This window comes from Cheilinus undulatus, linkage group 17 (genome assembly GCF_018320785.1).
Source record: "Cheilinus undulatus linkage group 17, ASM1832078v1, whole genome shotgun sequence".
Taxonomy (NCBI): Eukaryota; Metazoa; Chordata; class Actinopteri; order Labriformes; family Labridae; genus Cheilinus; species Cheilinus undulatus.
In genome coordinates this window covers 42,419,481-42,432,884 of record NC_054881.1, presented here as the reverse complement: position 1 = coordinate 42,432,884, position 13,404 = coordinate 42,419,481, and the positions used below count along the sequence as shown (strand labels likewise).

Genomic DNA, 13,404 nt, shown 5'->3' with positions numbered 1-13,404 from the left:
TTCTCTCTAAATGTGACAAGTCCCAAACCACGAACTTCCACCATATTTGTAAAAAAGTGACCTGTCCCAAACCAAAAAACTTCCACTCTGTTCTCTCTAAATGTGACCTGTCCCAAACAAAAAAAAACTTTCACTCTAATCATTCTAAATGTGAGGCATCCCAAACCACTCTATTCTAAATGTGACAAGTCCCAAACCACAAACTTTCACTTTCTTCACTCTAAATGTGACTTGTCCCAAACCAAACACTTTCACTCTTTTCACTCTAAACATGACATGTCCCAAACCATAATCTTTTACTCTTCTCATTTTAAATGTGACCGTTCCCAAACCACAGACTTAATCTCTCTTCATTCTAAATGTGACATGTCCCGAAACACAAACCTTCACTCTAAATGTGATGTGTCCCAATCCACAGACTTTCACTCTAAATGTGATGTGTCCCAAACCATAAACTTTAACCCTCTTTAGTCTAAATATGACATGTCCCAATCCACAGACTTTATCTCTCTTCATTCTAAATGTGACATGTCCCGAAACACAAACCTTCACTCTAAATGTGATGTGTCCCAATCCACAGACTTTCACTCTGAATGTGATGTGTCCCAAACCACAAACTTTCACTCTAAATGTGATGTGTCCCAAATCACAGACTTCAACTCTAAATATGTTGTGTCCCAAACCACAGACTCCCGCTCTAAATGTGATGTGTCCCAAACCACAATCTTTCACTCTAAATGTGATGTGTCCCAAACCACAAACTTTCACTCTAAATGTGATGTGTCCCAAACCACAAACTTCCATTCTAAATGTGATGTGTCCCAAACCACAAACTTTCGCTCTAAATGTGATGTGTCCCAAATCAAAGACTTCAACTCTAAATGTGTTGTGTCCCAAACCACAGATTCCCGCTCTAAATGTGATGTGTCCCAAACCACAAACTTCCATTCTAAATGTGATGTGTCCCAAACCACAATCTTTCACTCTAAATGTGATGTGTCCCAAACCACAAACTTTCACTCTAAATGTGATGTGTCCCAAACCACAAACTTTCACTCTAAATGTGATGTGTCCCAAACCACAGACTTCCACTCTAAATGTAATATGTCCCAAACCACAATTTTTCACTCTAAATGTGATGTGTCCCAAACCACAGACTTCCACTCTAAATGTGATATGTCCCAAACCACAATCTTTCACTCTAAATGTGATGTGTCCCAAACCACAGACTTCCACTCTAAATGTGATATGTCCCAAACCACAATCTTTCACTCTAAATGTGATGTGTCCCAAACCACAAACTTTCACTCTAAATGTGATGTGTCCCAAACCACAAACTTCCATTCTAAATGTGATGTGACCCAAACCACAGACTTTCATTTTTAATGATGTGTCCCAAACCACAGACTTCCACTCTAAATGTGATGTGTCCCAAACCACAGATTTCCACATATTTCCAGATTTCTCATAACTCAAATCCTCCAAAATAAAACATAAAACAATGGATTTATACAGCCACACCAACTAAAACCTCTTGCTCTCCTCTGTTTTTCTTCACTTTCATTTGTGTTTATTTTAACTCCTGATCTGATTTATTTAACTCTCTGTCTAAAAGTAACCTGATTTATTTGACAATAAAAACTGTTTCTGTGTATCCTGTTTATATCATTGGTACTGTGAAATGTTCGTCAAAGTTTGTTATAAAACAGTAATTAAATAAAAATCAATCTATGAATAATAAATTGATAGATACATAAATAAATAGATACAATGAATAAATAACTTTTAATTAATTGAATAAATGATAAAGTCAAAGGTTCTGGCTGCTGTAATGATCTTTCTAAACTCTCTGACGGCAGTAGAAATGTACATTTATATCAGTGTGAACTAAAAGAGTCAGCAGATGTCGCCAGAGCTCCAGTTTCCTTCATCCCTACTTTAGACTGAGGAGTGCTGGTTATGTGTGAGGCTTTTATTTTGAAACTCATACAGGAAGCTGTTCAACTGACCCGGTGCTGCTTCAAGTTAGCCTGTGTTTTTATCTCGGTGGTTTCAACCGGATTTACCGCCGTGAGAGCTGATCAATAACACCATGATTCCTGATCATAGCAGGTACGGTAATCAATAATGATCAGTAGTGATGATCGATGATGTAGCTTTAGCGGAAGTTAGCTTCTCTGCTGTGTTATAATGAGGCTGTGTCTGTGTCCTTTACTAACAGATAGATTATGATTCGACTCTAGAGTCTATAATTCTCTATTATAAATACAGACTAGAGTTTATTAATAACTTTGTCTCTGTGACTGTTCATCCATCTGTTTACATGTTAACTTTAATCTGAGTCTGTTTTAATTCATGAACAATCTTTGAAATATTCACGAACTGTGTTCTGGATTTGAGTGCGTTTATTTTAATCTATGGTACGGGTGCCTTCATCGTCCAAAAAGATTGTAAAACGCGAGCTAAAGCCCCACATCTGAGTGATTCTGTTGTGATTCGGATTGTTTTCATTGATCAGGATTATTTTTATTGATCAGGAGTATTTTTATTGATCAGGAGTATTTTTTGATCAGGATTATTTTTATTGATCAGGATTATTTTTATTGATCAGGATTATTTTTTTTTGATCAGGATTATTTTTATTGATCAGGATTATTTTTATTGATCAGGAGTATTTTTTGATCAGGATTATTTTTATTGATCAGGAGTATTTTTATTGATCAGAATTATTTTTATTGATCAGGATTATTTTTATTGATCAGGAGTATTTTTTGATCAGGATTATTTTTATTGATCAGGAGTATTTTTACATCAGGATTATTTTCATTGATCATTATTATTTTCATTGATCAGGGTAATCTATTGATCGGGATTCTTTTCAGTGATCTGGATTCTTTTCATTGATCGGAATTATTTTTATTGATCAGGATTTATTTATATTGATCAGTATTATTGGAGAAATGTTCTAAAACTAATGACTGATGTCTGTTTGCTTTTGTGTTTATATTTTACCCTGATTATTCCTGATAAATCTGAAAAATAATCTTAAATGAATAAAAACAGCACAGTGATAACGTGTCCTAACCCCTGACTGATCTCATATATGTATGTTTCAGATGGTGAAACTGTGGCACATATGAAATAAACAATATTTAAAGCTCTAAAATATTTACTTTACTTCTCATTAGGTGAATGAGGTATCAGTATTAAAAAAGTCATTACTGACAGTTTTGCTTAGGTGAGGACGCCCTACATGTTGGTGGTAAAACCAAGGTAAAACAGTTAAACAGCTCGATTTAATTTAACCTCATCATTCTTTATTTTATTCTTAAATCTCTGTACCCACAGTCTTCCTAGAATAAAAGAACCAACATGTGTAAAAGTGTTTACCTGATTATCAGATGTCAGCTGACTCAGCCACAGTGAATGAAGCCGTATGTGTCATTGGCTGTTATACTCATGTTATCTAATGTTAACATTATTGTGATTTCTAAAACATTTACATGACAAATATGAAAAAATAAAAATCAGGAATGGGGACAGTACTGTTCCACAGCTCTTATATATCTTCTCTCCTCGTAGTTTGGTCTCATGTCGTACCTGTGGTCTGTCTTTGTCTAATATTCTTATTAAATGTTTATTAAATACTTGATTTTCTTCCTGTTTCTTCAGATGGTGATGTCTCCCAGCAGCAGTTCGGTGTCTCACGGCGTCCCCGTGGTCGCCCTGTGTCTGGCCGCTCTGCTGCTCTCTAACCTGCTGCTCTACCTTTACCTGGACGCTCTGTATCACCCCGATGACCACCGTCTGTTGTCGCATGACGGCTGTCTGCCTGGGCACTTTAAGATGGCCACCATGAGGAACTGCACGCCGTGGCTGCAGTGTGCTCAGATTAAAGCTGAGGTCCGTCCGCTGAAGCTCATTGGACAGGGAGCCGTTAAAAAGGTAGGGAGGTTATTTTACGGCACGTATGAATTAGTTTTCTACAGCGTGTATAAATCAGTCTCTCAGGTTCACTGAGTGGATGAAACATGGGAACAATCAACCAAACATAAAGCCTTAAATCAGGTCGCACCCATTTACACAGAGGGTCTAAGCTGAAGTCCAATCTTTGGCTCCTTTCCCCCCATGTCTCTCCTCCCTGTTTCCGGCTCTGTCCACTGTCCTCCTCTTTTAATGAAGGCATAAAAGCCTAAAAATATAAGTCAGAAAAGCAGGTCAATCCTCCCTCATCTTATTATGATGCAGGATTAAAAGACTGATCAGATTAATATCCAGTCATAGTCTGAATTCACCTGGGAGAGATGGATGGAGGGATGGATGGAGGGTTTTTTCACATAAGAGCATTGCTTACTTTTTCAGCCTTTTGTTGCCCTGTCCCTACTTTTTTGAGATGTGTTGCTGCCATCAAATTGAAAATGAACGATTATTTTTCCTGAAATGTTAAATAGAGTAGTGTTTCTAAACAAAAGAGCCAAATTGTTGAAAAATACCTTTGCAAAAGCCACAATCTAAGTGGTGAAAAGTGGCAAAAACACTTTGAAGTAGCAATAAAAATAGGTTAAAGATGGCAAAATGGTCAAAAAGCAGCAAAAAATGGGTGAAAATGGGCAAAAATGGGGAGAAAAAGTGGAAAAATGGTCAGAAAGGAGCAGAAATGGGCAAGAAGTGACAAAAAATGAGTGGAAAGTGACTAAAATGGGCAAAAAGCAGTCAAGAGTGGCAAAAATGGGCAAAAAAGATGAGATGTAATAGCAAAAGGTAGTTTAAATGGGCAAAAGGGGGGGTGAAAAAGGGCAAATTGGGAAAAAAGAGCAAACAAGAAGAGGCAAAAATTGGGAAAAAAAGGAAACAAGTGGCATTTAATGGCAAAAGGTGGCTTAAATGGACAAAAAGTTGCAAAAAATGGTTAAAAAAGGGCAAAAAATGTGATAAAAGTGGCAAAAATATGTCGCATAAATGAGCAAAAAAATTTGGGGGAAAAAGGGATATTTAATGATGAAAGGTAGCCTAAATGGGCAAAAGGTGAAAAGGGGCAAAATTGGGATAAAGGTGGCAAAAAGAAGTTGTAAAATGGCCAAAAAAAAAAATCATGAAAAGGGGTATTTAATGGCATTATAACTGAATAAGAGGGAAAGGCAGATGTTTAAGGACATTTGCAAACCAAAGTATCCAAAATATATTAATGTTAAAAATGTTTAAAGATTAGACATAAATGTTTGAAATTTGTTTATTTTATTTTAAATTTGAATCCTTTTTGTGGGTGGGGGTCCACCGAGTGACTAATTTCTTTTTAGGGGAGGCTCACTCTCCCACACTTTGAAAACCCCTGGTTTATGTTCTATTGTGAATCAAATACCGGTTAACTCAGCGTCCTAACTTTTGTGGAATTCGGGTTGTGCTCTTGTTACCTTTAGGGTTCCTCAGGAGCGGTGAACCTCATTGGTTCCTAACCCTCCTCACCTGTCCTGCCTTTGTCTCCAGGTCTACCTGTCAGAATGGCGTGGCCAGAAGGTGGCGCTGTCCTCTCTCTCATCACCTGGCTACCTCGATGACTTCCTCCACGGCGTCTCGATGCTCCAGGCTCTCCAGGACCCCCACGTGGTCCAGCTGGTAGGGTTCTGCCTGTCAGACCACACCCAGGTGACGGAGTACCACCCTCTGGGCTCCCTGCTGAGCCTGGAGGCGGTGCTTTCTCAGCCACACCTCCACAAACACAACACCTGGCAGGTGAGGCTGCGGCTGGCCCTGGACTACGTGTCCATGTTGGCGTTCCTCCACAGCAGCCCGGCTGGCGTCAGGGTCATGTGTGACTCCAACACGCTGGAGAAGACGCTGTCTCAGCTGTTACTGACGTCACAGCTCCACCTAGTGGTCAACGACCTGGACGCTCTGCCGCAGGTGGACCGCGCCGCCGGCGTGCTGGTCAAGTGTGGGCCCCGTGAGCTGACCGGGGACTTCGTGGCCCCTGAGCAACGGTGGCCCCACGTGGACGTGGCGTTTTCAGACGAGCTCATGGCGCCGTACGACGAGAAGACGGACATTTGGAAGATTCCTGACGTCACCCGGTACCTGATGGGTCGGGTCCCTGGAGGAGACCTGGTCCACTTTCACCTGTTTCAGATCCATGAACAGTGTAAGCAGGTGGACCCCAAGCTCCGCCCCTCAGCCCAGGATGTCCTGCAGGTGTACCAATCAGTGTACAGCAGCATGGCGAGGGATGGAGCAGGCGCCAGAGACATGCTGTAGAAATGTTCTGTTCAATAAATGGACCTTTAGAAAGTGACCTCATGATTGTGGTTCTTCTAGTGTTTATTGAGAACCTCCCACTGATCAGGTATTGATCAGGTGCTTATTGATTAGCTCTGGCAGAATTCTCAAACCTCTGTTAACAGAAATATGCTATTTTTAAATATTAACAGAAATGTGATATACTGGTATAAATCCAGTGTGGCTCTGCTCTTTAATTCTAAAGAATCTGATCAAACTGCTGCTACACTAAAGCTACATCTGAGCTAACATCTACTGAGGCAGCTGTTGCTATCAGCGCCCAGTATGACTAAGCCCCGCCCACAGCTACCACCTCGTTCTCCTCTAATGACTGGTAGGTCAGATCCGTTTCCAGTCCTGGAGCAGTCACTTCAGATTGGAGCTTTGACAGAGAGATCTGCCTGACGACGGTCTGCTCTGTAGGGTTAGAGGCCCCACTGAAAAAATAAAACAGTGGTTGAACTTTAAAAACATGAGGCTCAGGTTAATTGGTGACTAAATTGGCCGTAGGTGTGAGAGTGAGCGTGCAGGGTGTACATTTCAAGTTCAAATGAGTGGAATATTTACATTAGGTGATAAATTATTTTTAGTTTAGGACAAAGGAAAATAATTAGGTTTGCTCAACCTTCAAACATAGTTTCTATGAAGTTAAAAAATATTCATTCATCTGATTTAAAAAAAGATTTGACTGATTCAATTAAAAATGTTTCGTGTAATTGATTACTTCATTTTTTTAAAGTTCAACCAATTTTCTTTTTTTTTTAGTGCCCACTGGAGCACGAGGCCCCTGGCCCCTGGCTCTGCCTGGTGGTTAAACATCCCATCACAGTTCAGGCCCCCTACTCATATCTAAGAAATAAAAGCTCCCCTCATTTTCAATGTCTGCATCCTCCCATCATAACAGGCCCACAGACACCTGTTCTTTGTTTTTATACTCTATGAACATTATTATGACGGTGTTTAAGGGCCACTCTAGAGAATAAATAATACTGAGGATTATCAAGAAAATAACTTAATTCTCAAAAAAAAAAAGAAAGATTTTTTTACTTTAAAATTTAGTTTTAAAAACTAAATTTTTGAGTCTAATTTCAATGTTTAAGACTTTTTAAACTAAAAAATGTAAAGTTTTTTTCTTGAAAATAATAACTTTAAACTCTGAAATTCTAAGTTTGTTTTGTTGTAATGAAGTTTATACCAAATTTTGGGTTTTTTGTCCCCTCAAATGTGATTTTTTTTTTTAGCTCAAAATTGAAAGACACCTCTTTATGTTTTATTTTTTTAGTGGTACTTATTCACTGTCATACATTATGTTTTTAGTCATGATTTAAAATTACTATGTGGCTGGTGTCGCCATTTTTCCTGGTTTTAAATGTAAGCATAAATAAGTTTTATTATCTGCCCAAAGGTAAAAATCTGTCTGTGGGTTTTAAAGCCCTGAAAAAGATGCAGATGGAGAACATTCAGTGTTATAATAATACATAAAGGTACAGTTGTGTTTTAATTCTCTGATCAAAGGGGATTTTGGCAATAGAGGTCGGCCCCACAGCCTCCCTGAGATCATCAGCGCTCCCCTTAGGGGTCCCCAGACCCCATGTTGGGCACCACTGCTGTGAGGGATGCTGTTCTTGTTAAAGAAGGTTAGAAAAGAGTTCAACCGTCTGGTAGATTATAAACCCTCTCATCTCCAAAATGTTTAGGCACAGACTGGGATCTTAGACCGGTTTGTCTCCGGTTCTGGTCTACTGTTAGATCTGGTCTGACATGTAACACCTGAGCGTCCATGTTTTACCTGGAGAGCTGCTCTGTCATGTATACACTCTAAAAAAAATAACAGATTAAACAATCCCTGTTGTCAGGCAGGTTTATGTTTCCTCATTAATAAGGGGAGGGGCTCATTAATAAGGGGAGGGGCTGACAGGTGAACCAGGTGTCTCTCCTGTTTGTTCATAAATCAAGGTCACTGGTTCTGGTCTTTAAGAAGAACTCTCTGATCCTGACGAATCTGTGTTTTTTACAGTGTAGGGCAGCGGGGGGCGGGGCTTGTTGGAGTGAAAGTGAAAGTAAAAACTGCCAAACTGCTGACGCACTGAGGCAGAGAGACAGAGAGGGTTTATTCTGAATTCTCCACACTAAATCCTTCTGGTGACCATGAACCCCGCTGTGATGAACACCTGTGAACAGGTGAGAGGAGGATTCAGCTTCGACAACAGCCGCAGGTAAAACTCCAGCCCAGCTCAGACATGGAGGATGGATTTCCTCTTTTACACTCCAACACGTGTTAAAACCATTAAAACACCAATAAGAGGCTTAATTATGAAATATGAACTCTAATCTAGTCCAGATTATCGATCACTGATGTTAAAGATCCAGACTCTGATCAGCTGATGTTTCGTTTTTTCGCGGTTTAATCCTGAACATGTCTGAGTGTTTATCCAGGCTAAAAGAAATAAAATCATCTCTGAGTCACATCAGTCAGACTTCCTGAGGTGTTCTGTCTGATTTTATTCTCAGGAATAATGTGTTAGAGTCCAGTCTGTCTGAGCTCGGGTACAGATCTCCTCAAGCCAGAAAAACTGGGACAACCATCGCTGGAGTCATTTATAAGGTAAACCTGTCAAAATGTTTGAGATTATAAAGAAAATAAACACAGAATTTCAAAGTTTAAAAGTCAGAAATTTACAAGAAAGTGTTGCAATCACTGACTTTAAGAAATTTTTGGGGAAATTTCTTTTTTTTAAATCATAAATTTACAACGGTGTTACTGAAAATACTGTTTGTGTTTTTTACTTTTTAATTGCAAAAAAAAAAAAGTTTTGGTTCATGTTCCTTAAAAAGGAAAAGATCCTCATTATTATTAGAGTGGCAGTAAAACACTGTTGTTATAATGCAGAGTTTATTCATAGACCACGTGACTGTAGATCTGTAATGTTGAGATTTTGTCAGTGATGATTACAATTGAATTTTTCCAGGTGGGGGCGGGGCTTAGCTTTTCTTAGATGGCTCTTCTAAAAGCACTCTAGTGTTGTTTCTAAAGTGATTAAAGAGGTCTTGTTGACATTTTCCTTTTTCCCGTCAGGATGGAGTGATTCTGGGAGCAGACACGAGAGCCACCGATGATGACGTGGTGGCTGATAAAAACTGTATGAAGATTCACTACATCGCCCCCAACATTTAGTGAGTCCAAATCATTGGATGGTTCTCAGCCCTTATCTCTAGTTAGGTTTTTAGGAAAGACTGACATCATACAGCAGAATCAAACAGAGATGGACATGCTGGCTGATACTGAATACATATTTAAACATTTCTCCATTAATCCTGTTTTTATTTAGATCATCAATGAAAGTCTGACATCTGTGAAATCAGACCAGAGATGTCAAATATCTCTGGTAACATAGTTGAAGTGGTCATATCGCCCCCTAATGTAGAGGAGGAGGACATGCTGCTGTCCTGGTAGACGGGGGTGAGGATGGTTGTCCCATTAATCATCAGTGCTTTTAAACTCAGAGCGTTTCTGTTCCAGCTGCTGCGGAGCGGGCGTGGCTGCGGACGCTGAGATCACCACTCAGATCATGGCGTCCAACGTGGAGCTGCACATGCTCAACACGGGGAGACCGCCGCTGGTTGCCATGGTGACCCGGCAGCTCAAACAGATGCTGTTCAGGTGAGGGTAGAGGAGGTGAAGATTGTCTGACCAGCGCTGGTTTTTATCTTTAAATCAGGAGTTTAAAGCTGACACTTGTTTCTCTGTCCGCCATTAAATCTGTAATGATTGTTCTTCATCTCATCTCTGATTACACATCGCTCGCTGTCCTCAGAGTCTGACTCCAGATGATGATTTAATGCATGATTTATTCCACAAATTATCACATGATTTATTAAATGAGTTATCACATCATTTATGACATTTATGACATGATTTATTCAACAATTTATTCCATGATTTATTCCAGGATTAACTCTAAGATTTATTACATGATTTATTACACAATTGATTCCATGATTGATTCCATGATTTATTCCACATTTTTTTCCACGATTTATTCCATGATTTATCACATGATTTATGACATCTATGACATGATTTATGACATCTATGACATGATTTATTCTACCATTTATGACTATATTTATGACATTTATGACATGAGGTATGATATGATTTATTCCATGAGTTATTCAATAATTTAATCCACGATTATTCCATGATTTATGACATCTATGACATTTATGACATGATTTATGACATCTATGACATGATTTATGACATGATTTATGACATGACTCAGGTTCAACCTTAAATCAAGAGCTCTCTGTCTGCAGGTACCAGGGTCACATCGGGTCGTCTCTGATCGTCGGAGGGGTCGATGTGACTGGAGCTCACCTGTACAGTATTTATCCTCATGGCTCCTATGACAAGCTGCCCTTCGTCACCATGGGTAAAAAATACCTGTCTGTTTAATCCTCTCCTTTCTGTCACCATGGTAACAGTGAATATTGATATAACATAAAAGAGTAAAGTCTAATGGAGACTCTCTGGTTTGGTGTGTTTCAGGATCAGGAGCAGCAGCAGCTGTTTCTGTGTTTGAGGATCGATTCAAAGCAAACATGGAGGTGAGACCGCCGCACGCTTTGGGTTTACAGCAGCTGGAACGCTTTATGGCAGAAATATGAAACTAAAAATCAGAGGATGAAATCCTCCTTTAGAGGATGGCATCATCTTTGGAGGCAAGGCTGGAATGTTTTAGAAACTTTAGAGAATGGCATTATATTTAAAGTCAAGAATAGAATGTTTTGGAAACACTGGAGGATGGCATCATCTTTGGAGACAAGGCTGGAATGTTTTGGAAATGCTGGAGGATGGCATCATCTTTGGAGACGAGGCTGGAATGTTTTAGAAACTTTAGAGGATTGCATCATCCTTAGAGGCAAGGCTGGAATGTTTTAGAAACTTTAGAGAATGGCAGTATCTTTAGAGACAAGGCTGGAATGTTTTAGAAACTTTAGAGAATGGCAGTATCTTTAGAGGCAAGGCTGGAATGTTTTAGAAACTTTAGAGAATGATATTATATTTAAAGTCAAGAATGGAATGTTTGAGAAAGTGTAGAGTATAGCATCATCTTTAGAGGCAAGGCTTGAATGTTTTAGAAACTTTAGATGATGGCATTATCTTTAGAGGTAAGGCTGGAACGTTTTAGAAACTTCAGAGGATGGCATTATCTTGAGGGCAAGGATGGAATGTTTTAGATACTTTAGATGATGACATCTTCCTTAAAGGCAAGGCTGGAATGTTTTAGAAACTTTAGAGGATGACATCTTGAGAGGCAAGGCTGGAATGTTTTAAGGCTTTAAAGGGTGACATCATCTTTAGAGGCAGGGCTGGAATGTTTAAAAGCTTTAACTGGTGGCATCATCTTCAAAGGCTGGAATGTTCTAGAAACTTTTGAGGATGGCATCATCTTTAAAGGCAAGGATTGAATGTTTTAGAAACTTTAAAGGATGACGTCTTCTTTAAAGGTAAGGCTGGAATGTTTTAGAAACTTTAGATGATGAAATCTTCTTTAAAGGCAAGGATGGAATGTTTTAGAAACTTTTGAGGATGGCATCATCTTTAAAGGCAAGGATGGAATGTTTTAGAAATTTTAGAGGTTGACTCCTCTTTAGAAACAAAGACAGAATGTTGATGAAGCTGGGGATGTTGGGGGCTTGTTCCTACATTCTTGCCTAACGTAGGCCGTAGTTTGCCTTCAGTGAGTAAAAGGCTGACGTCAGTCTTGGTCAAATACTCCAGTCAGTCACTGATATTACATCAACACGCTGCTGGAACGTACTTAAAATACCGTGGTCACATCTTCATCATGTGACTTCACTGTTAGGATTTCTGATCTGATCTTTATTGGCTAAGCTAGACACAAGCTAGTTCAACATTAGGTCTCTGAATAAAGCTGTTTATTATAAATGCAGCTACTCAGTAATCTGAGTGTTCTTTAACTACATTTAAAACCTATTTCAGTACAGCTACTCTGGTTTCTACTGGGTGTTGGATGTTAGTGTGAGGTATAAACGGGGTCTCTCTCTGCTGAATTAACTTCAGAATGATTGTTTTATTTCTGGGGTTTTTAAGAGAGCAGGATTTAAAGTTTGAGCTGAAGAAGTGAGCAGAGTTTATCAGCTATTGTTAGATTTTAGTCGTTATTGAGGTTTTTGATAAAAATGAATGGATGTTTGATCCTATTTAAAGCTTGAACTTTAATTCTTCTGTTTCCTTCTCCTCCTCCTCGTCCTCTTCCTCGTCTTTGTCCTCATCCTCGTCTTGGTCAGCTGGAGGACGCAAAGACGCTGGTCCGTGATGCGATCGCAGCAGGGATCTTCTGTGACCTGGGTTCAGGGAGTAACGTGGACCTGTGTGTGATAACTGCGGGGGGCGTGGAGTACCTGAGAGGATACGACAAACCCACCACCAAGGGGAAACGGTGAGCGCCTGTGGCCAAAGGAGGAGTGGTGGTGTGGGTGCTGAGACCAGGCTCAGTTAGAACCATGTGATGATGTTTAAACATGATTATTACCAGTCTGTTACTGACCTTAGCGGACTGGAATTGACCTTATAGGGTTAATCCTTTAACCCATCCTGATCTAATCTAACACAACTGTGTGGTTTCCTTTCCAGAGAGGGTCAGTACCGCTATAAACCAGGAACCACGGCTGTCCTCACAAAAACCGTGACCCTGCTGGACCTGGATGTGGTCGATGAATCTGTGCACATCATGGACGCAGAATAAAACACAGAAATACGATCATCTATGGCGTATCTACTCCCTGAGGCCTGGAAAATAGATATATTTGTGTTTTTACTCCAGCATCTGATTCAAATATGATTAAACTTTATTAATATGAGCAGCCGTTTAATAAAGAATCATTAAAATCATGTCTGAGCTCATTCACTGCACCAAAGCCACGTTCAGGATTCCCCTAGAAATGAAAAACAACAAAGATCAGCTCAGTGTGATGGACGGAGCATGAGAGCTATCTGAAAACATGAGAGAAAGAGAATATGTCACCATTATTCATTCATCCATTCAAGGCAAGGATAGAATGTTTTATAGGGATAATAGCATGACATCATCTTTAGAGGCAAGG

The 13,404-nt window shown here is 39.6% G+C and overlaps 2 protein-coding genes across 2 annotated transcripts; both read left to right on the top strand.

The window, feature by feature from the left end:
* Positions 1 to 1,998: 1,998 nt before the first annotated feature.
* pomk (protein O-mannose kinase) lies at positions 1,999 to 6,286 on the top strand. The gene is made up of 3 exons (XM_041811280.1): positions 1,999 to 2,112; positions 3,673 to 3,945; positions 5,485 to 6,286. Exons 2-3 carry the CDS (start codon positions 3,673 to 3,675, stop codon positions 6,247 to 6,249), a joined length of 1,038 nt encoding a protein of 345 aa, XP_041667214.1. The 5' UTR covers positions 1,999 to 2,112; the 3' UTR covers positions 6,250 to 6,286.
* Positions 6,287 to 8,288: 2,002 nt separating this feature from the next.
* psmb10 (proteasome 20S subunit beta 10) lies at positions 8,289 to 13,192 on the top strand. The gene is made up of 8 exons (XM_041811061.1): positions 8,289 to 8,486; positions 8,782 to 8,875; positions 9,347 to 9,444; positions 9,791 to 9,931; positions 10,591 to 10,706; positions 10,823 to 10,881; positions 12,589 to 12,740; positions 12,935 to 13,192. Exons 1-8 carry the CDS (start codon positions 8,419 to 8,421, stop codon positions 13,044 to 13,046), a joined length of 840 nt encoding a protein of 279 aa, XP_041666995.1. The 5' UTR covers positions 8,289 to 8,418; the 3' UTR covers positions 13,047 to 13,192.
* The last annotated feature ends 212 nt before the right edge of the window (positions 13,193 to 13,404 follow it).